Source organism: Pogona vitticeps, chromosome 4 (genome assembly GCF_051106095.1).
Source record: "Pogona vitticeps strain Pit_001003342236 chromosome 4, PviZW2.1, whole genome shotgun sequence".
Taxonomy (NCBI): Eukaryota; Metazoa; Chordata; class Lepidosauria; order Squamata; family Agamidae; genus Pogona; species Pogona vitticeps.
This window is the reverse complement of record NC_135786.1, coordinates 115,722,847-115,750,176: the sequence shown is the minus strand read 5'-3', so window position 1 is coordinate 115,750,176 and position 27,330 is coordinate 115,722,847. Positions and strand designations below refer to the sequence as shown.

Genomic DNA, 27,330 nt, shown 5'->3' with positions numbered 1-27,330 from the left:
CTTCACAAAACGGTGTTTCCTATGGGCGATTTTCGCTGGACGATGTTTCAGACCGTGCTTCGCAAGACTTTTTTTTTCCAGGACCGATTTTCTCAAGATGACAATTTTGACAGCTAGGTCCGCGACTCACAAAACAGGTGTTTTGGAAACCGTTTGTCGCAAGACAGCAATTTTTACAGCTGATCCGCACTTCGCAAAATGGTTTCTCTATGGGCGATTTTCACAAAACAATGATGATTTTTCACCATTGGAACGCATTAAACGGATTTCATTGCATTCCAATGGGGAACCGCATTTCGCAAGATGATGATTTCGCAAGACAGCGATTTTCGCAGAACGAATTAACATCATCTTGCGGGGCACCACTGTAAATGCTTTCTTTCACTGAAGGCCATGGCAGGCTTAAAAGTGACAGACTTACACCTGCTCTGTGGGCTGACTGGAGATACATCCTGACTGGTCAGAATGCTGTGTTTATGCAAATAGTTCCTTGAAATTCTCAGACGTTATAGAGAACAGCAATGATTTCAGAAGTTTTAGGGGTTAAAAAGCAGTAATTAAGGAATTTGAATTACAGCCAGGATTTCTCCAATTCCTGTAGATTAAGAAAAAGAGGTTAAACCAAAGGGCTTTCCCCCAAGTATGCAAATTTTGTTTTATCCATGTTTTCCATATCTTTTCTATGAGCTGTAGAAAAAAGTTGCTTGCCTGTTCACTGGAGTAAAACATTGATGTTTTTTTAAAAATCACAATTAAATCACAACCCTTTGGCCAAAGATCTCCAAATCTGGCATGGAACAGGAACAGACTTTCTGCTATATTTGCGCCAAAGTTGGTGGTGATCTGAGGTCCTGTTTCACCGTTATAAATTTTTGTCTGGGCACCTGTATCTTTTAGTTTTACTTGTGGAATGCTTTTTACTGTACGTACACAAAATATCTGATTCTTAGATTTCTACATGAATGTGTTGAAATTTTATTACACAGAGAAAAGCATTAGACTGTCTCTTTTAATCTTAGGTAGGGTGGAATCAGAGAATGGAAGCTACTGTTCCACAGAATACTAAAATGGTGTAGATAAGGTGAAATATTTATCATGATGACTGGACTTTTCTTTTTCCCTATTTAAGGTAATACAAATATTTACTGCCTGAGGCAGGCATGCAAAGGTAAGAAACAGCCCCAGGGCTCTGCAGAAAAACATAGCCCAACAAGCTTTATTAGGCTGATAGAAGTCATCACTCTGCAGAATGTGCCAGGGCAGTCATCTTCTAACAAGCACCTTCACCTGCTCCAATTTGATTGTGGAAACCAGTTTGGAATTCCAGGGTGTCTGTGCAGATTAAAGAATCCCTTCTGCAACCGGGTGACAACAAAGATTTTTCCCTAGCGAGTCCTTTGCAGTGAAAAGAACTTTTAAGAATAACACCAGAAAGACCAGCAGGATGAGACAGAAAGGACTGCTTTAGCTGCCGAGTCTGTTTCTGTCTCTCCTGTGATTAGGTACCTGTTGCTATAGCTGAGCATCTTTCCGGTTCTCTGCCTCCCTTGAGAGCATGTCACAATAATGAGTAGAATCCTAACCACAGTCAGCTGTCTTTGAAATATTCTGTGTGGTGCCAATTTATTTTTTTCCCCCTGAAGTTAAGAGGGGGAGGAAGCAGATATTCCTCCCTCCCCACCTTTTTCAGCCTTCTTTAAAAGAAGAGCCTTAGTAACACTTTCAGCTCCTAATAATCTAGTGCTGGGTGACAATGGAACACCTGAGGGAGAGGACAGTAGGCCAAGCCTTGGGAGTTCCACTTCAATTCACAATGAATGCAAATAGGTCAGGCAAAAAACCAAACAAAGGAAGGCAGGATGACAGAAGGTTCCATGCAAAATGGAACAAGGACCTAGCAGTCTTGCTGCTTAGACAGAAAAAGAAAAAAAAAAGGAGAAAGGAAGCACAAAGAAACCTCTTTTTTGTCTGAAACGCCAATGGAAATGTGGCTGACTGTGACCAACAGAAGCGAAGAAGCTTATAGAGGGCAAAGGAGGGAAGTCTGAGACTAGTGCTGTCAGATGGGTGAGGGGGAAAGCATACTTTGAACCTAGAGAGAGTGCTGAGGCCTTCTAGCTATAGTTAACCACAAACTCTCGTACAACCTTGATACTGCAAAATGTAAGTGGTTCTCAGGAGAGTCTGATGTGGATAGAGTGACTAGGCTATCTGCTAAGGACTGAATTTACATCCAATATATTTGTAAGTACAGCAAAGACATAATTACTCTTTCTTATCTATCTATCTATCTATCTATCTATCTATCTATCTATCTATCTATCTATCTATCTATCTATCTATCTATCTATCTATCTATCTATCTATCTATCTATCTATCTATCTATCTATCTATCTATCTATCTATCTATCTATCTATCTATCTATAGTATTTGAATTTATTTGCCAAAGATTCATTATAAAATTACGTATCACATCTCCCCAGATTTACTTCCTGCTTGTCAGTGTTATACAGATTCTTTAAGGACATCTGTGAGGGTTCTGGCTTTTGAACCTGGGTCTCCACAAAAACATCCTTAAGACTTTGGTAACTTTGCAACAGGGGAAAGGTTTATTGGAGTATTTAACAAGAACTCTTTGTCTATAAAATAGTCCCATAACATTTCTCCTGCCTCTAACGGGTCCGGCAGGGGCATCTTCACATTATTTAGGAATGGGTTTGTTTCCTCTGGATTCCGGGGACCAGGCCATCCGAGAAGTAAGGGAATGGTCTTATCCTCACCGGTTCCGACCCATCCTGGGTTGTCGGTGCAGAAGGTCCAGAGTCTCCTTGGGAACCCCTCCTCCTCACCGCCTCCACTCTGCATCTCAGTCCTTCCTGTTTTTCCCTCTCTACCTTTTCCTTCTCCTCTCTCAGTTGCCGCCTCCACTCACGAGCGTCGGCTTCACCCCAGTAGGACAGACGCGGGGGAATCTCCCATCTCCAGCAATAATCCGCCTCTTCCCTGGGCACCCGGAGCCGTTCCCACTCTCTCTGGTCCAAGGATCTTGTGTCCATATCCACTCCCAACCTGGAGGCAATCCTTTCTCACCTCTTTTTATCTCTGCTGTTCCCACCTCAATCTCCACCCTCTTTTTCTTACCTGTTCCCGCCAAATGGTCCTCAGTTTGAAAGTCTACCATTAACCCGCACATTTTAACTTCTAGATCCCGGGTATTGGTACCCCTCTTTTACAACAGAGGATGGAGTAGGTGAGTCTGTATCTCCCTTTCTGTAGCTGGTGGAAGGGACGCTTTCCATTTCACAACATCCTAGAATTTATTTGAGTGCAATAAATTAAGCCTGTCAGATTCTCTACACACACTGGTGTATTTCACCAAAGAAGTAAAGTGAAGCTCTTAAGAAGCATGCAATCTAGGAAAACAATATAGACAGCAATACAATAAATGTTTACAAGGCCAAACACACACACACACCAAAAAACCACACACTATCCAGTTAAATAAAAATACTTGCATTTTAAAATGACCCAGGTCAGTGAGCTTGTAGAGCTGGGAGTGTGCCCCGCTGTCCTTGTAGGAGAGGAGTCGGTCTGTGTGACCTTGGGCAAGCTGCCTGGTCCCAGATGCCCTCAGAAGAAAGATGTGCAGATAGTGGAGTGAAAAAGAATGGCAAACTAAAACACTGGAAAGGATCACTGTAAGCTAGAATTGACTTAATGGCATGTAATCATTATTAGTGTTAATTTGATCAAAATACATGAAGGAATTTGGGTTTAAATTAGCTGCAAAGGAAGGTTGGGACATGATCTGTGGCTGTTTGAAACTTATCCCCCTGATGGCATGTAATTATATTCTCCATACTTTTGTAACACTTAATACACTACAGTGGTGTTTGATCACTGGTGGCTATTCTTCACTGTTGAAAGTCATGTCACTCCTTGACTGTTTCGGGGGAGTGGGTAGAAAATGGTTTTGCAGTTGGCCACAAAAAGGGGGGGGGGAATAAAGGGATTTTTGCAGATGGCCAAAGAACTGTAACCATTAGGGGATGTTGTTGCTTTGTGTGGTTAAGGATTATTTAGAATCCATCCCTGTGTCTACGGGGCCTGCTTTTGTTCCACTCGTCCTTAATATTTTGTAACTAAACAAGCATTTGTGGGGTGTAGTTTTTGATAAAAGATAGCATTGTATTCAGATGTTGGCGAAGTTAATTTCTCAGGGCTGCAATTCCCAGAATCTCCTAGCATGCAGCATTGTTTGCTGGGTGAATAATTCTGGGAAGTAGGGTCTAAAAAAGTAATGATGATCTATTTCCAGTGTCCTTTCCTCACCCAGAAACAAACCCTGTGGACACTGCCTCTGGAACTTCTCAAAATGTGAGGTGAGATGAAGATTTAAAGTCCAGAGCTTAGCACAGGAGACATGGTGTTTTGTTCAGGCAGCACTACCTGAACATTTTTTGGCAGAGGCAGAGAGAAAGCAGCTGAGTCCTAAGCCACAGCAAAACCAATGGGCTTTCTTGCTGTCACATTTATTACAACACCCTCCTTCCATTTATGATATCTCTCGATGCAAAGAACTATAGCGTTATCAAATTGCCTTCAGTTTTTTTCAGACCAAGGACTTGTTTTATTTCCAAATTCTCTTATATGCATTTATATGCCTTTATTTTTTCTTTCAGTGTGTCTTTATATACATTGATACGTACTTCTCTTGTTCACAGGTCTTTTTGAAGGTACTGTATATGCCCAGTTCAGGCATACTGTTCCAGTGGCCATTGCTATTTCTTTGAAGTAAGAGCTGCAGTTCGGAGGAGGGAGAAGATCAGAAATCTCAAGGAGAATTTTCCCCTCAAAGCCACAGGAGACTTCATTTCCCAAAACATGGTGGTAGTGGTGGGATAACAGTTCAGCTCGTATAGAACCAGTATGTTTTATTAATTTATTCAGTTCTTATCTTCTCTCGATGAGGGGACTCGATGAGAGATACAAAATATTTAAAAGACAAATAAAAAATATAATAAATTACACTATAAAAAGACAAATTTAGTTATTTATTTGATAGATTGATTGGTTGGTTGGTTGGTTGGTTGGTTGGTTGGTTGGTTGGTTGGTTGATTGATTGATTGATTGATTGATTGATTGATTGATTGATTGATTGATTGATATACCTTCCTGTTAGTGCAACGCACTGTTCTCTGGGTGGTTAACAGACAATAAAATCAGGCCTACAATGTTAAAGAAAGCAAAAGTGAAAAATATAAAAATTAAGGGATAAATCAAATTGATGATATTATATCATATCATATTAAAAACAATGAATAAGAAACAATTTTTAAAATTAATTTCTTTTTGACAATCCATCATGTTACAGTTAATAAATATAAGGCTTAACATAATAATCTATCATCTTACTTATTATGTAATTTAATTGTTGACCATCTGCTATTCCTCACATTTCACAAAGTCACATTTACACCATTCCCCATTTCATCTTAAAGAAATACTGACCAACAATCTAAATGCTCCAAATTGTTTTCTAAGCCACATGTCTCCATATTTATTTTATTGGCATATTTTAATAAAGGTTTCCAGCTTTCGGTGAATTGACTGTTATTTCTCCTCTATATAATCTAATTTTATTAGTCATTTTTTCCATCAGCATTGTATGCCGTATCTTTTTCATAAATTCATGCAATGAGAGATCTTGGGCAGTTTTCCAATTTCTAGCGATCTCGGATTTTGTTGTCCCTATAAGATTTGCTACTAATTCTTAATTTTCAGTTTCTCATTTCCTCCTGTAAATATTGAGAATAACAATAATGTTTCATTCATGTCTATTTTTTGATTAGGCAGCCTCTCTATCCATCTAATTACTTTGTACCAAAATGCCTTTGGGGCAAGAAATCCAAATGTGTTCCAAAGTTCCTTTTTGTTCACAGTTCCTCCAGCTGAATAAGAAACAATTTAAAGGAATGAAAAAATATATTTAAGAAGGTAAAAAAGTCCACTATCCCCCATTAATGCCCTTGCTTTGTTGGTCAGTCAGCTGAGAAATGCCTGCCTGAACAGTAACCCTATGGCAGAAGGACAACAGGGAAGGGACTAGCAATGTTTGTGGCTCACATTGCCCTCTTTTTCATGCCACCATCTCCACACCTTTCTGTATCCCACAATGGGTCATTCCAGCCCCCTAACATCTTAAGGTCAGTGGCACAGCTTGTCCCTAAAGATCTCTCACAGCAAAACAACCACATTGTTTGTGTTTAAAGCCCTATTTGACTCATCTGAGTGAGCCAATTAAGAGCCATTTAAGAGCCAATTAAAAACTTGGCTCTTTCAGCAGGCCTTCCCTCCTGTCAATACTTGACTTTATTTTTATTATAATATTCTGTTTTCCCATCTTGAGCACTACTAAGCATTACTAATTACTATTGTTTTGAATTGTTTTGAATTGTTTTTTACTGTTTTAGTTTTTAATGTTAGATGGAACCCACCTGGAGTAGACTTTGTCTAAAAGGGCGGGATAGAAATCCAATAAATAAATAAATAAATAAATAAATAAATAAATAAATAAATAAATAAATAAATAATGACCTAGTGAAGTAGGGCATGGTTATTTTCAATTTACAGATGGGGCAATAAGGCTTAGTAATTTATTGAAGGCTGCCTGGTGAGCACATTGGTGACAGATGCGATGAACAAAGTCCACATTCAAGTCCACCACTATCCAGCACACACCTGATCAGCAGGGATTGGTTTATGTTATGTTTGAAGTCCAGAGTATTTTGTAATGTTTGCTTTTAGTGACTATAACATTTATGTGAGCTATGTGTCGGGTCATATTCTCTACAGAGCTAATAATTAGCTGCCTTTCTACTTTACATGCAATGAAGTTGCCATTTTTAATGGGGGTAATGCTCCTGTACCTTCAACAGGTGCATCACAAGTAGAGACTCAGCAGACAATGCTGCACTTGTATGATACAGTGGTGGCAGGCACTTATTGTCACACAACTTATTGTCCATATCATAACATTGTTAGAAAGATACATAAATTCTGCCAGGAAAAAGCATATATAGGGGGGATCATTATCTGAGGAAGAGACTAAGCAGCAAATGGAACCTCCCCCTCCCCCCGTTCACCCCAATCAAGGTGTGCTGGCACTGGGCTACAGCAATTCTACTGGCGCAGTGGTTAAACCGCTGTACTGCAGCCAAAACTGTGCTCACGACCTGGGGTTCAATCCCAGGTAGCCGGCTCAAGGTTGACTCCACCTTCTATCTTTCCAAGGTCGGTAAAATGAGTACCCAGCTCCCTGGGGGGGGGGGCAATGTGTAGCCTGCATAATTAACTTGTAAACCGCCCAGAGAGTGCTTGAAGCACTATGGGGCGGTATATAAACAGCATGCTTTGCTTTGCTTTTTACTGTAAGGAAAGATTACAACTAGAGATGGGGATAACTGCCAAAATGGGGCTTCTTTGATTCGTCAGGGCATTTTTTTAGACAGCCCATGGGGTTATCTTAAAAAAAAAAAAGCCTGGTTCCCACAGCCTTCCTATGCCGCGCGAGCATAGGAAAAGAAGGGAAAGGCTCAAAGCAATTCCCCAGCCCCACTGTCTTTGCAAAGATAGCGGGGGCATAGGAAGAGGAGCGAAGCCTGACAGAAGCATTCCCTCAGACCCACTGTCTTTGCCAAGATGGGGGGGGTGTCGCCTAGGTCCCCCTTCCTGCCTCTTTCTATGCAACAGGGGATCAAAGCAAGATCAAATGGATCCCCCATCCCTGCTGTCTTTGCAAAGACAGCAGGGAGAATTCCTTTGGTCAGGCTTCCCTGTGTGTACCGCAGGGGCATAGAAAGACAGGGGAAGCCTGAGCAAAGTGATCCCCCCATTTTTAAACAGGTGGTGGGATTTCCTTTGAGCAGGCTTTAGCAAGCCGCCCAAAGGGAAAATCTCTCTCTGCTTATGCCCCCCCCTGAGGAACAGCTGATCCCCAGGGGCATAAGCAGATAGGGATAGACAGAGGGACAAATATAAAAGGGTTATATTTGCTGCTTCATATTCATTGGGGGTCTCTGGACCCAAAGAATACAAAGCAACAAATATCTGACCAATTTGTTTTTATATCCGCCCCCATGTCTAATTACAACATTTAGGTCTCATTAGTGAAGAAAAGGGATAAGTAAGGGGGAACAAAGCTAAGATGTATAAAACTTTGTGTGTCATCCCAGGACCATCAACTGAAGCTGAGCGGTGGGAGTTCAGGACAGATAAAGGAGGCTACCTCTTACTTTTTGTATTTGTGTGCCACCAAGTCAGAACTCACTTATAGTGACCCCAATAGGGCTTTGAAGGTAAGATATTTAAGAAGTGGTTTTACCAGTTTCACTCCACCAGTGAATTTCCATGGCCAAGTGGGATTTGAATCCAGAGTCTGGACTCTGTTCTCCAGAGTTCTAGTCTGTCACTATTCATTACACCACACTGGGAATCTATTTCTTACAAAGTGCAGAGTTAAACTGTGGAATTCAGTGCTTTGCGATGTACTGAAAGCCACCCACTTATCTTGAAAAGGGGTTAGGTAAATTCATGGAGGATGGGGATATCAACGGATACCAGTCATGCCTGCTCCACATTAACCCTAGTAACAGAAGTACTTGGTTTCTGTATCCTAATTGCTGGAGAATATAAATAGCACAAACTATTGCATTCATGTTTGTTTGGGGGATCCAGTTAGCTGCTGTGCAAATAAAATGCTGGACTACATAAGCCTTTGGCTTTCTCATGTTCACATCCATGGATTTCCTCATGTTCCCGGATTTTCCAAGATAAAAACTCCATTACCTGGCCAAACCCTAATGGACATCTGCCTTTTGCAAAAATTTCAAGGTTATCCTGATAACTAAAGAAACTACTTGGATGAGCTGCAAAACATTTCAGCCTAATAAGAAAGAAGCCCAGTTGCCATGACTCAACTTCCAGATAACCTCACCTGGATGACTGAGAATCTTCAAAGTTATCTTGGTAAGTGACTGGTTATGTATTATCTGTCAGACCGGAAACTCGAGTTACTGCTCGAGTTGCCAACTTTTCCTTGGCTGTAATGCAAAGAAGAGCTTAGTTACAGGGAAATGCTTGATAAATTTTCTGGGTTTGTTACCTTTCTGTGTTCTCCTTTGTACTGTGTGTAAATTGGTTTGAATTTATTTATTTTATTTATTTGTTCCATTTTTACTCCACCCATCTAGATTCGGGAATCTACTTTGGGCGGTTTACAAAATATAAAGATAAAAACAGCATTCAAATAACTTTGTTCATAAAAGCAGTAAAGATCAATAAAGAAAACAGAATCCAAGATGGGATAAGGAAGCTATGTAATGGGAGGGGGGAAGGCCAACCGGAAGAACCAAGCCTTCAACTTGTTTTTAAAAACTCCCAGTGAGGGTGCCAGTTGGATCTCCAGGGGTAAGATGTTCCAAAGATGAGGGGCTTAACCTCAAGAGAGGCCCGGTTTCTTGTTCTCTCCTTCCGGGCCTCTCTTGAGGTTAAGCCCCTCAGCTGCCTGGTCTGGCTTGATCGAATGATACGAGTAGAGCTAGGTGGGGACAGGTGCCCTGCCAGGTATCAAGGCCTTAAACCGTTTAAGACTTCATATGTAAGCATTAATACCTTGAAATCAATGCAGAAAATGAATGGGTAACCAGTGTAAGCCTGCCAGAGTGGGGGAGATATGTTGGTACCTTTTCACTCCAGTTAATAGTCTGGCGGCTATGTTCTGGACCATTTGTAGTTTCTGCATCAGTCTCAAGGGCAACCCCACGTAGAGAGCATAGCAGTAGTCTAATCTCAAGACTATGAGTGCATGGACCACAATAGTGAGCGACTGAACATCAAGATAGGAGCGCAGCTGGGCAATCCACCAAAGATGTAAGTGGGTGCAATGGACCACAGATGCCACCCAGAATTCCATGATAAGCGCTGGGTCAAGATGGACCTCCTAGCTGCGGACCACACCCTTCATGGTGAGAGTTGCCCCCCCAAAAGAGAGCAAGCTTTCCAAACCACTGATAGAAGGGGTGCCCACCCTCAGGATCTGAGGGTTCAACCTCAGTCCATTCTTGTGCATCTATTGCTGTACAGCCCCCAAAGAACACAATGGCATTCACTGCTGTTGGAAAAAAGGAGATGTAGAGCTGCATTTAATCAGCATACTGGTGACACAAAGCACCACACGCTGATGACCTCACCCAGCTATTTAATATCATATAGATATTAAACAGCATTGGAGAGATTATCAATCTCCACAATTGAGGAGCCATGGAGGCAATACATTCTGTCCAAGCTGGACTCTCTGGGAATGGTCCTCCAAAGATTGGAACCAAGCAAGAGCTAGGCCACCAATCCCCAACTCGGAAAGCCTTCACAGGAGGATACCATGGTCAATGGTATCAAAGGCAACTGTGATATCAAGAACCAACATTTTGCTGCAATTTCGCTTACTTATAATCTCTCTTTTACATTCATAAAATTTATTTGAAAATGGATTGACAGTGCTATGCTTTCCTTCTCCTTACAATAATGCAAGTCAGGGCATTATTATTCCAGGTTTACAGATAGCTAGAGGGAGTTGCAACTGACATGGAACAGATCATAGGTTCTTAACCTGTAGTGCACAGATCCCCAGGGGAGGGCCATGATGTCCTCACAGGGGTCTGTGAAGGCTTGAAGAAATGTTATGATCATTTGCAGTTAAAATAGAATGCATGCATGCATGTATACATGCAAGAAAGAAAAGGAAACATAGAACAAAATCATAATTTCCCTTGGTTGTTTGTGTAAAGTCTATTTATTTATTTAAAATATTTTTATACCACCTTTCTCTTAAAAAGAACCCAAAGTAGCTTACATCATTAAAACACAATTTTAAAAACTAAAAACGGTAAATTATTCAATATTTTAAAAAGAATTAATAACATTATAATAAAAATGTTAGGTAAGAGTATTACTAAAACAGATTTAGAAGCAACAAACTACAAACCATCCCAGAGAGTTGCTAAGGAAAAGCTTAAGAGAAAGGTCTTTGCCTCCTTGCAAAAGGACAACAAACCTGGCCTCCTGTGGAAGAGAGTTCCAAAGTCTGGCAGCAGCAATAGATAAGGCCCTCTCTTGTGTCCCCCACCAAGCGCATCTGTGGTAGGACCAGGAGAAAGGCCTCCCCCAATGATCTTAACACCTGGGTAGGCTCATAAAGGGAGATGCAGTTTTTGAGATAACGTGGACCCAAACTGTTTAGGGCTTTATAGGTTAAAACCTTCAAAGCTGCTGTGCTGGACTGTCCAGTTGCCAATGATTATACAGAAACTGGTTTCTTATCATGATGCTGCAACAGAAGCTTCTGCTGTTTCTGAGGACGTCCCTGAAAACCATTGAGGATGACAGGTGGAGCCAAAATCTGATCATAGAACTGGAAGATCAGATGCCCAGTTACTCTCCCACAGCCACAGTAATATATTTCATTCTCTTCAAATATATATACTTCCTCCCATCTTTCATTGGGAGTGACGGAGACTACAATTAAATCAGAATGAATCTACAACATTTGTAGGGTGAAAAGTTCAAGAACCTTTTCAGCCACAGGGGAATTAGAATACTGGCCCCTATTGACTGTGGTCATAAGAGTACTAATGTATTTTGTTGACAGGAAAGCGTTCATTAAACTTCTGCATATCAAACTAAAGGTAATGCAAGTTCACAATTTACATAAATGAATTGTTCTTGGCAGATAGCAGATCCCTGAAACCTGACAAATACTAGTCTCATGTTCAAAATGGAGGTAAGAAGCTCATGGCAACTGCCAACCAGTAAGATAATAGGAAAGGTATCAGAATAGATCACTCTTTTCTATTTCTATTATAATTCAGCTACAAATTCTCTATAAAGAGAACACTGCTCTTTAATAGCAGGAACTAAAGAAATTACTGACGATTCCCTGAGGAGCCAGGAGTCCTATGCCTTGTGGAAGAGTTAGGCTATTTAGCCTTAGGCAAGCTACTATCTCATGATGCTTTACAGGTTCAGACGGAGTTTAAAAAGTTCCAATCATGGGGGTTACCTAACTATTAATGTCTATTGCTGCAGACCTTGTTAGCTTATTTAGGAGTAGATGTATTAAACTCCATTTAGATTTTTTGACTAAAGCTTCCAGAATTCCAGCTGGCCCAGTTCCCAACATAGTGCTCTACAGAGGTTTGCATCAAGACTCCCATAGTTCCCCAAAACTGCCTCAGGCATGTTCTAATTGAAGCCTCAAACATGAAAGAGGCATCAGGTTTCTTATCTGTGCCATAGAGCCTTATACAATATCACCAGCACTAGGCAACATATGAAAGATCAGGTGCCCAGTTACGCCGATGGGTCCCTTGAAAAGGTTTGTTCCCCAGTTTCTCATTAAAGCTGCAGCCCTATTGCCTCCCATGAACACCTCCCATGTTTGTGCAGGTACTCTACAATACCCATGTGGCTTAGCAACCTTGGGAATGGCACCCCCACACCGGGTAACAATACGTTGACCACACATTGTGATGTCACTTTTTGTCAACTTTATAAAGTCTCCAGCAGAGACTTTAAGTAGAGTCATCATGTCCTCAGCAGAGGAAAGCAGCTTGGCAACAACTCTTGAAAATAAAAAAGTGGAAAAGACACAAGACCTTTCCTCCAACAAAATAACTGGGGTGAGGAAGTCAAATCTATTTCACTGGACTGAGCAGGATGCTTCCGACATAGAGGTGGTTGAGGAAAGTTTTCTTCCGGGTACTCCTTTTAAAAATCTGCTTGTAGGTTTCCTGAAACATCCTATTGGGCATCCTAAAATATACCGTTGTTTTTTGGATCCTAAAGGGCTGCTTTAACAGCCTGATTTCATTGCAGAAGTACCAAAAACTTCTGCAATGAAGTGGTAACTTCTGAAAGCCAAAAAGTGCAAAAAGCAGAAGAGCTTTCCTCCAACAAAACATCAGGTGAAGTATTCTAACAGTTTGGAGACTGAAATAGGTGGTGGGGAAGGATCACCAGTGACCACAACGACTCTGAAGAAGATAAGAAATTGGAGGCATGACACCATAATCAGAAATGGAAGATGAAAGGCAGCTTCATCCAGCACTCTGTCAGCGGCTTTTCCTTAGGAAAGGAAAACTCCAACTTCAAACCCCCACTGAGGTGCTGCCATCATCCTCCATGCCATGAGGGAACAGACTGGGTAGGTGGGATTTGTTAGCTTGGGAAGGTAGTCCATCTAGGAGAAGGAAAACTCTGACTTAAAACCTCCACTGCCTTGTGACTATATCCACCAATGGAAAAGGCTTCAGGAGTTAACCTCGCGCAAAATCCAGAGCCGGAATCCTGGAGGCAGTTCGTGTCATTCTGTCAACTTCTGTGACGTCGCTGAAACCAGTTGTATTGGCTCTTGCCTTTCCATTGGAGTATTTCAGTTTTGTGGAGAGGGGGGATTTTCTGCTTGGGTAACAGCTTATTCTCCATATTATTTTACCCAGGCTTCGTGCCCTGGGGAGGACACTCCAGCTTTATGTAGTGTCAAAACACTAGGCGCTGTTCCAAGTCCTCCATACAGAGCACGTTACCATAGTCTCTCGAGACTGAAGGATGCCTATGAGGAGGGTTTTCTAACCAACTGCCTCCATTAAAAACAAACAAAAGCAAAAATCAGTCATGAAAATAACTCTTTAATAGGAAATAACTGTTTGATATTTTTGCACATGGTGAGAACATACAAGTGAATTATGCTGAGTGGCTGAGAAATAGTACATGAAATTTCTTGCTACTGTGCAGTCAAAAGCTGAGAGAAGAGTGTATTAAGTGTATTAAGACGGACATCATGATCATGTTTCTTCTTTGATTTCTGCTAATTAAATCTATTTGGTTATTGTCAGGAAAAGTAAAATTTTAATATTGAAGTGAATTTTGTAACAATACATTTTGGCTGAACCTCAGAGTGGATTGCTGGCTGAATTTGTACCGTAAAAGAAGTAATGCTGTTGATGAGGGTGCATCAGAATGAAGCTTCTTTCAGCCATCTTAAAAAGTGTTGCCGTTATAGCAAGGATTATTGGTAGATGAGACCCTTCATAAGAAACTTTAAATATCTGATACACTTTAGGGTTTTAAATCTTGAGTTAATTCTTGGGAGTCTGTGGCAACCAACAATAGACCATGGAGGAGCAACAGTTTGTTCGTTCGTTTAGTCGTGTCCGACTCTTCATGACCCCATGGACCAGAGCACGCCAGGCCCTCCTGTCTTCCACTGCTTCCCGTAGTTGTGTCCATTTCATGTTGGTTGCTTCGCAGACACTGTCCAGCCATCTCATCCTCTGTCGTCCCCTTCTCCTCTTGCCGTCACACTTTCCTAACATCAAGGTATTTTCCAAGGAGTCTTCTCTTCTCATGAGATGGCCAAAGTACTGGAGCCTCAGCTTCACGATCTGTCCTTCCAGAGAGCACTCAGGGTTGATTTCCTTTAGAATTAATAGGTTTGTTCTCCTTGCAGTCCAGGGGACTCTCAAGAGCCTCCTCCAGCACCACAATTCAAAGGCATCAATTCTTTGGCAGTCTGCTTTCTTTATGGTCCAGCTCTCACTTCCATACATCACGACAGGAAAAACCATAGCTTTGACTATTCGGACTTTTGTTGGCAAGGTGATGTCTCTGCTTTTTAAGATGCTGTCGAGGTTTGTCATCGCTTTCCTCCCAAGAAGCAGGTGTCTTTTAATTTCGTGGCTGCTGTTTCCATCTGCAGTGATCATGGAGCCCAAGAAAGTAAAATCTGTCACTGCCTCCATATCTTCCCCTTCAGTTTCCCAGGAGGTGATGGGACCAGTGGCCATGATCTTAGTTGTTTTGATGATGAGTTTCAGACCGTTTTTTGCACTCTCGTCTTTCACCCTCATTACGAAGTTCTTTAATTCCTCCTCACTTTCTGCCATCAGAGTGGTGTCATCTGCATATCGGAGGTTGTTGATATTTCTTCCGGCAATCTTGATTCCCACTTGGGATTCCTCCAGTCCAGCCTTCTGCATGATGTATTCTGCATATAAGTTGAATAAGAAGGGGGACAATATACAGCCTTGTCGTACTCCTTTCCCAATTTTGAACCAATCAGTTGTTCCATATCCAATTCTAACTGTTGCTTCCTGTCCCACATATAGGTTTCTCAGGAGATAGACAAGGTGATCAGGCATTCCCATTTCTTTAAGGACTTGCCATAGTTTGCTGTGGTCCACACAGTCGAAGGCTTTTGCATAGTCAATGAAGCAAAAATAGATGTTTTTCTGGAACTCTCTGGCTTTCTCTATAATCCAGCGCATGTTTGCAATTTGGTCTCTCGTTCCTCTGCCACTTCGGAATCCAGCTTGTACTTCTGGGAGTTCTCGGTCCACATACTGCTGAAGCCTAACTTGGAGGATTTTGAGCATAACCGTGATAGCGTGTGAAATGAGTGCAATTGTACGGTAGTTGGAGCATTCTTTGACACTGCCCTTCTTTGGGATTGGGATGTAGACTGATCTTTTCCAGTCCTCTGGCTACTGTTGAGTTTTCCAAACTTGCTGGCATATTGAATGTAGCACCCTAACAGCATCATCTTTTAAGATTTTAAATAGTTCAACTGGAATTCCATCACCTCCACTGGCCTTGTTGTTAGCCAGGCTTTCTAAGACCCACTTGACTTCACTCTCCAGGATGTCTGGCTCAAAGTCAGCAACTACACTGTCTGGGTTGTCCGGGATATCCAGATCTTTCTGGTATAATTCCTCTGTGTGTTCTTGCCACCTCTTCTTGATGTCTTCTGCTTCTGCAAGGTCCCTACCATTTTTGTCCTTTATCATGTTCATCTTTGCACAAAATGTTCCTCTAATATCTCCAATTTTCCTGAACAGATCTCTGGTTTTTCCTTTTTTGTTATTTTCCTCTATTTCTTTGCATTGTTCATTTAAGAAGGCCCTCCTGTCTCTCCTTGCTATTCTTTGGAAGTCTGCATTCAATTTTCTGTAGCTTTCCCTATCTCCCTTGCATTTTGTTTCCCTTCTCCTCTCTGCTATTTTTAAGGCCTCGTTGGACAGCCAGTTTGCTTTCTTGCATTTCCTTTTCTTTGGGATGGTTTTTGTTGCTGCCTTCTGTACAATGTTAAGATCCTCTATCCAAAGTTCTTCAGGCACTCTGTCCACCAAATCGAGTTCCTTAAATCTGTTCTTCACTTCCACTATGTATTCATAAGGGATTTAGTTTAGATTATACCTGACTAGCCCAGTGGTTTTTCCTACTCTCTTCAGTTTAAGCTTGAATTTTGCGATGAGAAGCTGATAATCAGAGCCGCAGTCAGCTCCAGGTCTTGTTTTTGCTGACTGTATAGAGCTTCTCCATCTTTGGCTGCAGAGAATATAATCAATCTGATTTCGATATTGCCCATCTGGTGATTTCCATGTATAGAGTCGCCTCTTGTGTTATTGGAAAAGATTGTTTGTGATGACCAGGTTGTTCTCTTGACAAAACTCTATTAGCCTTTGCCCTGCTTCGTTCTGAACTCCAAGGCCAAACTTCCCTGTTGTTCCTTTTATCTCTTGACTCCCTACTTTAGCATTCCAGTCCCCTAGAATGAGAAGAACATCTTTCTTTGTTGTCAGTTCTAGAAGGTGTTGTAAATCTTCATAAAATTGTTCAATTTCAGTCTCCTCAACAATGGTGGTTGGTGCATAAACTTGGATTATTGTGATCTTGAAAGGTCTGCCTTAGATTCGTATTGACATCATTCTATCATTTTTGAGATTGTACTGTATCCTATTACAGCTTTTCCCACTCTTTTGTTGACTATGAAGGCTACTCCATTCCTTCTACGGGATTCTTGCTCACAGTAGTAGATACGATAATCGTCTGAATTGAATGTGCCCATTCCCATCCATTTTAGTTCACTGATGCCCAGGATGTCAATGTTTATTCTTGCCATCTCCTGTTTGACCACCTCCGGCTTCCCAAGGTTCATAGATCTTACATTCCAGGTTCCTATGCAGTATTTTTCTTTGCAGCATCAGACTTTCCTTTCACTTCCAGGCACGTCCACAGCTGAGCGTCCTTTCAGCTTTGGCCCAACCACTTCATTAGCTCTGGAGTTACTTGTACTTGTCCTCCTCTCTTCATCAGTAGCATGTTGGACGCCTTCCGACCTGAGGGGCCCATCTTCCAGCGTCATATCTTTTAGCCTTTTGTTTCTGCTCATGGGGCGTTCTTGGCAAAGATACTGGAGTGGCATTGCCATTTCCTACTCCAGGTGGATTGCGTTTACTCGGAACCCTCCACTATGACCTGTCCGTCTTGGGTGTCCGTGCACGGCATAGCCCATAGTTTCTCTGAGTTACTCAAGCCCCTTCACCACGACAAGGCAGCAATCCATGAAGGAGGGAGCAACAGTAGCCCTTCAGATACTTTTGGATTGCCATCGAGCATAGTCGTTAGGGCAGATGTGAGCTAAAAACGTCTGGAGGGCCACAGTTGGCCACCCTTGCTGTGGACTTGAGCTGAACTCCCAAGTCCTTCCCAAAGGTATGTTTCAAATTGAACGAGGTCTGTAAGCTGTAAACGCTCCTTCTGGGGCCGCCGAGTGTTTAGAAATGTTTACAAAGGGCCGAACGAACCGGGAAGGACCTCTGCAGGGGGGGGGCCCTCCGTGCGTAGCGAAAATGATTTAAGAAAACGAGACAGAAGGGGAAAGCGATGTGCAACGAGGCTTCCCCCGCTGAGGGGAAGCCGCTTTACATAAACCCACTCTAACCCCCCTTTAGCGGGTAACATAACCGTGGTCTCCCTTATGCCAAACACAAAGCAATGCATTTAAACAACGACAGCAGAGCACACAACCTCCCCTCCCCCACGCCTTTTTATAAAACGTCACTTCATCCTGAGAGTGCCTGATCCAGCTGCCCTACGGAACGCTCGCCCCTAGTTTCTAACGTGAAGTATCTTCGGCTCCTGTCTGAACAAAGGGGGCGGGGAGTTCTGCGCTCCCCTTCCACGTGACACCTTACTTTTTTTTCCTCCAATAAGAGAAATACTGAGTGTCCCGGATCACGTGAGAGGGGCGCCGATGGCCGAATAGAGCAAGACCTTCCGGCCGGTGGGAGGGGGGGAGAGAGGGCTAAAGGCGGGGGTGTCCTGTCCTGTTGCTGAGGCCGCCAGTGAAAGAAAGGAAAAGGGGGCTCTTGTTGAAGGGGACGGGGCGGCCCGGCCTGGAGGACCTTCGGCCCGGCTTCGAGCGGGAATCGGCGCGCTGAGGGGCGCCAGGCGCCATGTCCATGGAGGACCCCTTCTTTGTGGTGAAAGGGTGGGTGAGGGGAAACGGTCGGTAATGAAGGCGGGCAGAAGCAAAGAGGGCGCCGGAGATGGCGGGGGGGGGAGGGGGATGCCCAAGGCTTGTATTCTTTCTGAAGTGGCCGATCCGTGTCTCGACTGTACCCGTGAATCCTCGTATCGGCGCGCCAGGCGGCCGAGACTCACGTCATGCAAAACGGCGGGTTTGCGGCTTGGGCGGCGTGGTTTTCATCCCAGCGCTTCCCGCCTGGTGGTTTCTCACGGCTTCCTCCTCCTGAACACCCCGAACGAGCCCTTTCCCCCTCGCCCGGCCTTTCTTTGCTAATCGAGCACGTCGAGAGGAACGCTTTAAGGGCAGCCTTGTTCGTCCTTTTCCCCTCGGCAGGGTTTCTTTGCATGCAAGTTGGTTTATGCTTAGGAAGGGGGCCGGGGAATCTATAAGCACACACCACCCGTGGCCTTAGATATGGAAAGATCTCTCAGGTCTGCCACTTGCTTTTTGCATAATAGGGAGACCGTGTTTGAGAGTCGGAGCACCGGCCTGACCTCTTCCCCAGCTATTTGGTGTCTGTGCTGCAAGATCTTTGGTGGTGGGGACTGGTCCCAGGGCAGGGAGCCCCGGGTCCTGAGGAGCATAGAAAGGTGCTCGGGACGCTGCCAGGCAAGTCCTGCCTCTTCACAGGACCCTGTGTCATCTTGTACTCCTAGGTGGCCAGGATTTAATAATACGTAATCTTAATTCTCAGGAGGTGTGATAAATCCCATCAATAAAAAAAAATTACTTGAGTGGTATGTAATAATTTGTATTCAATTTTTTATTCTATTTAATGGGGATTAAAGGTAAAGGTTCCCCTTGACAATTATTGTCCGTTGTGTTCGACTCTAGGGGGTGGTGCTCATCCCCGTTTCCAAGCCACAGAGCCAGCGTTTTGTCCAAAGACAATCTTCCATGGTCATATGGCCAGTGCGACTTAGACACGGAATGCTGTTACCTTCCCACCGAGGTGGTCCCTATTTATCTACTCCCATTTGCATGCTTTCGAACTGCTAGGTTGGCAGGAGCTGGGACAAGCGACGGGCGCTCACTCCGTCGTGTGGATTCGATCTTACGACTGCTTGGTCTTCTGACCCTGCAGCACAGGCTTGTGCAGTTTAGCCCACAGCGCCACCACGTCCCTTCCACAGCGCCACCACCTCCCTTAATGGGGGTTATAGGGAAGGGAATTTAGGGTTGGGCGGGTAGGTATGGATAGAGAAAAGGGAGAATTCCAGAGAGTGAGATAGTACATTTACATCAACTTGTACACTTATACTGCAAAGAAAGATAAAAAGAAATGAGCAGATTTTCCCAGTATTGCTGTAGTAATTCCTTAATTAGACCTTCACATTCTTCTTTAATCTATGCTTTCCAAGCTATCTTTCAAGTCTAATTATGGAATTATTACTTCTGTTTCCTCCAACTCCAGGACTTCCCATGTCTTTCCTGTCAGGTCTTCTCAGGCCAGGAAATCAGTTTTCTTCTTTTATTTTCCATCTAATAACTGTAAAGATTACATCTATTGTCAAATATCTCAAGTCTGCTATTGAATAAAAAGAACAAATTCAATTTAAATGTCATGTGGAACAGAATATTTTTCATACTTTAATACAAAAGTCTCCAGTCTGCGGCCCGGTGCTGGTCTGCGGCCTGAGCTGGACTGGGCCATAGAAACAGACCCTCCCCCACCCCGCCCGCACTCCTCCCCACACAGCTCCTTTGGGCATGCATGCACGCGCCTGCACGAGCACTCCCCCACCCCTTAATGCATGCGCATGAGTGCCCCTGAGCAACCTTTGCGCATGCGCAAGAGTGCCCGCATGAGCACCCGCTCCTTCGCGCATGCACACGAGCGCAAGAGAGAGCATCTGCTCCTTCATACATGTGCATGAGCACGGGGTGGTCCCCACCTTCCCCAACCGGTCTGTGGGGTTAAAAAGGTTGGGGACCGCTGCTTTAATATACTTACAGTATTTCCCTATATGTCTATCAAACATAATATACATGTTTTTTACATTTCCCATACTATTTAAAAGCATTTTTATTCCCTTTTTTTGCATCTTATCTATATTTTCTTTAGTAGTTACTAATTTTTGGACATTAATATTTGTCCACCATTTTATACCTATTTTATCCTAGTCTTTAACCACTTCATTTTTCACTTTCATGTTTTATTCATTTAATCCAATGGTTCTCAACCTTGGGTCCCCAGATGTTCCAGGACTAAAACTCACAGAAGCTTTCACCACTAGTTGTGTTGGCTAGGATTTCTGGGAGTTGTCGTCCAAGAACATTTGGGGACCCAAGGTTGAGAACCACTGATTTAGTCCGTCTTTATTATTGTGATTTTCTTTCTTCCTCCTGGATTTCCTTGTTTCTATAGTGAGTTTTCCTTTGAAGGTTCTCGCTCTTCTGCTCTAGTCGAGTTTCTTTCAGCTTCAGATCCTGATAATCCACTTGATTTCTCCTCTTCTCATTCCTCATCTATTTTTCCCTTCTTTTCTGCCCAGCTATTTCCCCTTTATTTTCATAAAATCTTGTGCTTTCATCGTTGAATTAATATAATAACTCTGTTCCTGGAATTCAAAGAGGACACTTCAGGCACCCACCACTTATACATACAGTGGTGCCCTGCATGACAATGATAATCCATCCCATAGAAATCGCTGTTTAGCGAAATCATTGTCATGCGAAAACCATTTCCCCATTGGAATGCATTGAAACCCATTTAATGCATTCCATTGGGGAAAATACCTTGTCATTTTGCGAAGATTGCCCATAGGGCAGCCATTTTGCGAAGTGCTGATCAGCTGTTAAAATGGCTGCCCTGCGAAGCATGGGTCCGGAAAACATAGAGCAGCTGTTTTGCGAAGCCGCTGATCAGCAGCCATTTTGCGAAGTCGCCGACCAGCTGTAGAAATCGTCGTCTTGTGGATAAACGGTCTGCGAAGCACGGACCAAATCACCGTGAAGCGAAAATCGCCCATTGGAATGACTGTTTTGCGAATCGCTATAGTGATCTTTAAAAATCATCATTATGCGGATTCGTCTTTTAGCGGGGTCATCGTCTAACGAGGTACCACTGTAATTGAGTTTGTACTCAAGAAGGATGTGAGCTCCACATATTTTGTTTTTCTGTCTTATTCGCCATGGAATATGTTTCAAGATCTTAATTTCTTTATATTTTCTATTAAGTCCCTTGTCTTGTATATTTCTTAGGACTTTATCTTGAGATCAGTTTTGTAAATTTAACATGAATTTATCTGGGGAGATTTTTATTCATGTTGTATGCTTAATTCTTCCAGCTGTATCTATATTTTATTGAACATCCTCTGGTCGTATCTCCTTGAGGGATACTAGATAAGTAGTAATCATTTGCATTGTATCTTCTCCTTTTTGTTCTGGTAGATTCTGGAATCTAAGTATGGCATTGGCTCTTTCCATTTGTAGATTTAAAAGAGTGATTTAATTTTGCTTTCTTTCCCTTTCTAGCTTTTCCATCTCTGTATTCAAAATCTTCAGTCTTCCTTCTGTTGTTTTTGATGTCTCATCTATTCTATTTATTTTTTATTTTCTTTCGGCAAGATCTGCCCCATATTATTCATTTTACTCATTTACTTTCTGTTTGTTACAAAACTTTTGTTTTCCACCATTCATAGAATAGGTTCCAGCTTTCATAATAAATTGATTTTTCTTGCCCTTTTAGTCTCTTTGTTAGTCTGTCCATTTCTGCACATTCTAATAATGTTAGCTTAAGATTTTTAGTCCACATTTGTTGCCATTTTTCAAGCTCTACTATATCCAATTTTTTGACCATTTTAACATTGTCTCCTTAATCTCTTCATCTTGAGTGTCCCATTGCAATAAAAATTTATATACTTTTGGAATTCATTGTTTTTCTGTAGTAATTAATATTTTATCAAGTGTTGTATACTGTCTATAAAATCCTCATGTTTTTTTTCCTGATTATAGATTGACTGTAGTTGCAATTGGGGCCACCATGAAAAAATCAGTCCTTGGCTCTCTAGTTGATTTTTTGTTTTTAATAGTCCTTCCTCATTTAAGAGCTCATTGTATGTTGTTATTTTCTCAAAATGTAATCAGTTTGGGTGAGTGAATGCTTCCATTGATGAGATATATCTAGGGCTTTTCATGTACAGTGCTGCCCCGCATAGCGACAATAATCCGTTCTGAAAAAATCGTCGCTATACGGATTCGTCGCTATGCGGGGCAAAAAAGCCCATAGGAACACATTAAAACACGTTTAATGCGTTCATATGGGGGGAAAACTCACCTTTAAGTGAAAATCCTTTATCCAGCCACCATTTTCGCTGCCCGGTAAGCGAGGAAAGGGTGCGAAAACACTGAGGGCAGCCATTTTATTTACCCGGCGGCCATTTTGGAACCGCCGGTCAGCTGTTTTTAAAACATCGTTATGCGATAATCGGTAAGCGAAACGTTTACCGATCATCACAAAGCGATGTTTTGCCACCAAAAACCTCATCGCTATGTGGATTCGTCGTTAAACGAATTGCTCGTTATGCGGGGCACCACTGTATATTTTACATTTAATTTTTTCCCAGACTTTCTTACATTTTTCTCAAAGTATTTATGGGTGTTTGCTCTTCCATACCATAAGAAGGCTTGCCAACCTGCTTGAAGGTCGTGTCCTTCTAGATATAATATTCTTCTGTTTTTTAATTTTATCCATTCCTTGATCCAATTTAAAGCACCTGCTTGATAATAAAAATTCCAATTTGGTAGACCAAATCCTCCCCTTTCTTTTGCATCTTCTAGTAGTTTACATTTCATTCTGGGCTTCTTTTGCCATATAAATTTTGTAACTAAAGTGTTTAACTCTTCAAAGAATTTTTGCTCTAGTTTAATTGGTAAGTTTTGAAAGAGGAAAATTTCTTTTGGAAGAATGTTCATTTTGATCGTTGAGATTTTACCTAAAAAGGATAGTTGTAATTTCTCCCATCTTGCCAAATCTTGTTTCATCTGCTCAAGAAGTTTCCCATAATTGTTTTCTTTTAATGGGGAACATCTAGTGGTCAAATTAATTCCTAAATACTTTACTTTCTTTGCTATTTGGATTTCTGTATTTGATATAAGTTGGGTCTTTTTTTGGGGGTTAAGTTTTTGGTTAAAAATTTAGTTTTTTCTTGGTTCATTTCTAATCCGGCTACATCGCCACATTCCTTTATTTTTTGGAGTTAAATTGGAGCTGTTTCCACTGGGTTCTCCAGAATAAAGACCAGATCATCAGCAAATGCTTGGAGCTTATAGATTTCATCTTTAATCTTTGTTCCTTGTATTTCTTCATTTTTTCTAACTTCTCTATTCAGTATTTCCAGTGAAAGACTAAACAGCAATGGGGAAAGTGGGCATCCTTGTCGTGTACCTTTGTCAATCTCAATTTTGTCTGTTCCTTCTCCATTTACAATTATTTTTGCTACTTGCTTTGTATACATTGCTTTTATCATATTTAGGAAGTTTGATTTTTAATATCAGTCATTTGCATCCCTAAATCTTTCATTTGTACACATGAGCCATCCCTCCTTGTAATTGCTGTAAGCCTGTAAGTAGCATCTCTTGAATACTCTGTTGCCAGTCCTTAAATGTCCCAATATCCCCCTGAGATTGTGTTCTTGTGCACCTCTCTGGGTTCTTTCTTTTCCACATTTTCCATCTTTTGCCGCTATATTGATTCCCCCCCCCCTTCTTCTTAGTTTAAGTCAGCTATATTCTTCCTTTTTCTTTAAGGAGTGCTATTTAAGTCTTCTGTCAGCAGATGTCGCTGAAACCTTACTCAGTCTTATTTAAATGTCCAATCCAGGAGAGGGGTGGAGCTTCCATCTGGGTAGAAAGTTCTCACAACAATAAAAATTTAAAGGACTCACAATGCTTTGTAGTAAATAGGATTTAATGTCAATATTTCAGAAAGTCACAGGAGTTTTATCTTAATCTCCTTTAATGAAGAGGTAAATTCCTCCCTCTTCTTCCTTTTACTCTTTTCTCCTTTTCCAGTCCGAAGTAAGCTTGCTACTTCCATGACAGTAAGATTTTTTAAAAGGTAAAGCCCATTTGCTGACTCTTTATATCGATCTTTTTTTTGCACAGTTAATTTGGGTCCATGGAGATTTTCCTTACATGCACAAATTGTTTAACTCAGTCTCTGGTTGAGATAGTTCTAATATCCTTTTGCATTCTCTCACTCTTTGCTTGGGGTGTTCCCAGCTCCTTACCAAGATGGCTTCCTCCTCAGTCCATGCACCTCAGATGCGACTTCAGAGGGGGAACCAGCCTTCACTGATCCCATTCCCCACTTTTGTCATCTCTGCTGCTTCAGACGCTGCTTCTCCTAGCCAATCATCCTTTCCCCCCTGAACTTGGGGGGGGGCAGAACCAAGAGGTCGTGGTCAGTTTCAGGAGCTTGCTTGAAACCCGACCAGTTCTTGCCACAACAAAATCCTGTAATAATTAACTTTGGAGATAACCACCAGATTCCCACACAAATGACTAGGTTCCATGAATGTCCCGCAAGCAGATTTCTGTTAGGTAGTTGGATAGAAGTTGAAAAGCTGGTTCTACAAGACTAAATATAAAACTTAGTTATGTATTTTTTTAAAAAAAGTTTCAACTAGTTATGAAACAGCTGTGGGGATTACAGGCAGAATCTTTAACATATCATTTCCAACCAAATAGCATTTGACAAAATAAGCATTCCGACATGCTTGCTGTATTGGAAAATGGAGGAACATATAATTGTTTCTAACAGAAGAATGAGGGTAAATTCCTATAAAGGAAGTTTTACTATAAACCTCCTTTATGGTAGAAATGATGTTACCGAAACTTAAGCAGAATGGACATTTCATCTAAGTATATCAAGCATTCTTTGGCTTTGCAAACTGATGTTGCCAAAGCCATGCTTCCTTTAAACCTTCTCAATACAGTTTGTCTGTGATTACCTTGAGGGCATGTTTGCCATCATGTTGTTTCATGTTGTTATAGATTAAGTCCCTGTCCCTTCAATTTGGTCTCTGAGGATACTCTTTCAGCTTGCCTGGGATCAATGCATTCAGTGATGGTTTTTGAACTCCTAGCCTTTAGCTCCACTCCCAGGTTCCCATCTCACTCAACTATCCAGTCAGCTGCAGTTGTTCAGATGCGCTCTAAAGAAAGGGTAGGGATCATTGCCCACCACCAGGGGCTGCAATTCTCCTTTAAAACAAAGTGCAGGATGGTCCTTTTCATTGTTTTGCCCTCCCCCAACCCTCAGAAGAGGAGTTTTATAAAACAGGATGTGGACTTCTAATCACTTCAACTCCTTTTTTTCCCTTTTCTGGATGGTCTATAAACTTGCCCACCCCTGCCCTAAAGGAGCAAAAACCAAGTTAAGTTATCCAGGTCAGTTTATTTTTTTCTCCCTAAATGCTTGTGGGACAGATTTGTATACTTGCCACATTTGTCACTTTTGCATAGTTGGAAGGGCACCATGTATGGTGTGTGTAAGCTACCCAGTAATATAAATCCAGGCTGATCTCTTCCCTTTGTACCATTGGGAAAGAATTAAACTACATGCATCTGTAGGCACACAGGTCTACATGTGAAGCTGTCATAAAATATTTTCCTTTGTGTACACTGTGAAGGGTTACATGGCTACGCAGCACTTTTTCTTCCATGTAAAGATATTAAATTTGGAAGTGACCCCTAGGGTTTAGCACTGACACAAGTATCATCAAGGAAAAAAATTAAATGGTTTCTATTTCAGTGCAGGCATGTAATGATTGGGTACTATAAAAGTGCAAAATGTTATTACTCTAGATATTGATGTCCTCCACAGTGGCAATAATGAAGTTTTCTTTCAAATTTGAATTATGTAACTGGCTTATTTCTTTTCCTTGACTTCCAGGGAAGTTCAGAAGGCAGTGAACACTGCCCAGGGGCTGTTCCAGAGATGGACAGAGCTTCTGCAAGATCCTTCTACAGCTACGAGAGAAGAAATTGACTGGACCACGAATGAGCTAAGGAACAACTTAAGGAGCATTGAGTGGGATCTTGAAGACTTAGATGAAACTATTAATATCCTTTGGGTTCTCAGATCCATGAATCTACATAAGTGATGCAAAAATGTTCTTGACACAGATTCCACAAATAAATAGGCAAGGTTTGGTTATACTTTATGTTGAAGATACTTGTTGAAACCAGGAGATTGATAAGTCTTTCACAATCTCAAGTTATCCTTTAGAAAAAAAAATTTAAAATTTACACAAAGATATTTAATAGCACTCAACTAGCTAAGAATGTCAGAATTGTCCAAATTATAATTCTGAAGTATTTGAATCCTACTTTTCACCTTAGTAAGACTGAAAGGCTGTATAAGAAAAATGCATTGGCAAAAAATAAAATTGTCACATCATAGAGCATGAAACGTTTCCACACTCTTTTGATACAAATTCTAAAAAAGGTCTGTAGAAGGTATTCCTTCTGCTCCTCCCCCAATAGAAAAACTCATCATTTTAAGGCCTTCTGAATAATAATTATAAATAGAGTTTCCTTGACTGGCTATTCTCAACGCATTGTTGAAGCAAATCCTCGAAAATTCAACCTTGATGCAACAGAACTGGGTGTAAGAAAAGCCTTCATCACGAGTACACGGCAGGTGGTCAGGGTAATGTATTTAAGTCTCTTGGGAAGGTAATTCCACACTATAGAACAAAATCATAGTTCTTACAGCAAATAAATGTTTAATTCACCATGAGATTAAAAGGAAACATGAGCATATTATGAAAACAGCCACAGCTGAATGAAAACCAAACCTCACATGTGATTGTGAAATGGATATATTTTTGAATTTTCAAAAGCAAGTGAGATACAAAATAGCCCACAGAACATATCTTAATTTTATTAAAACCG

General features: G+C 41.6%; 1 protein-coding gene across 2 annotated transcripts in view; it reads left to right on the top strand.

Annotated features, from left to right (window-relative positions):
* The first annotated feature begins 4,056 nt into the window (after positions 1–4,056).
* Positions 4,057–27,330, top strand: part of STX6 (syntaxin 6) — a 49,159-nt gene continuing 25,885 nt past the window's right edge. For both annotated transcript variants that reach the window (XM_020789729.3, XM_020789728.3), the window contains exons 1-3: positions 4,057–18,387; positions 26,327–26,496; positions 26,991–27,085. In XM_020789729.3, coding sequence (XP_020645388.1) covers positions 18,353–18,387; positions 26,327–26,496; positions 26,991–27,085 — 300 coding nt within the window. In that variant the 5' untranslated portion in view covers positions 4,057–18,352. The remainder of the gene's footprint in view (positions 18,388–26,326; positions 26,497–26,990; positions 27,086–27,330) is intronic.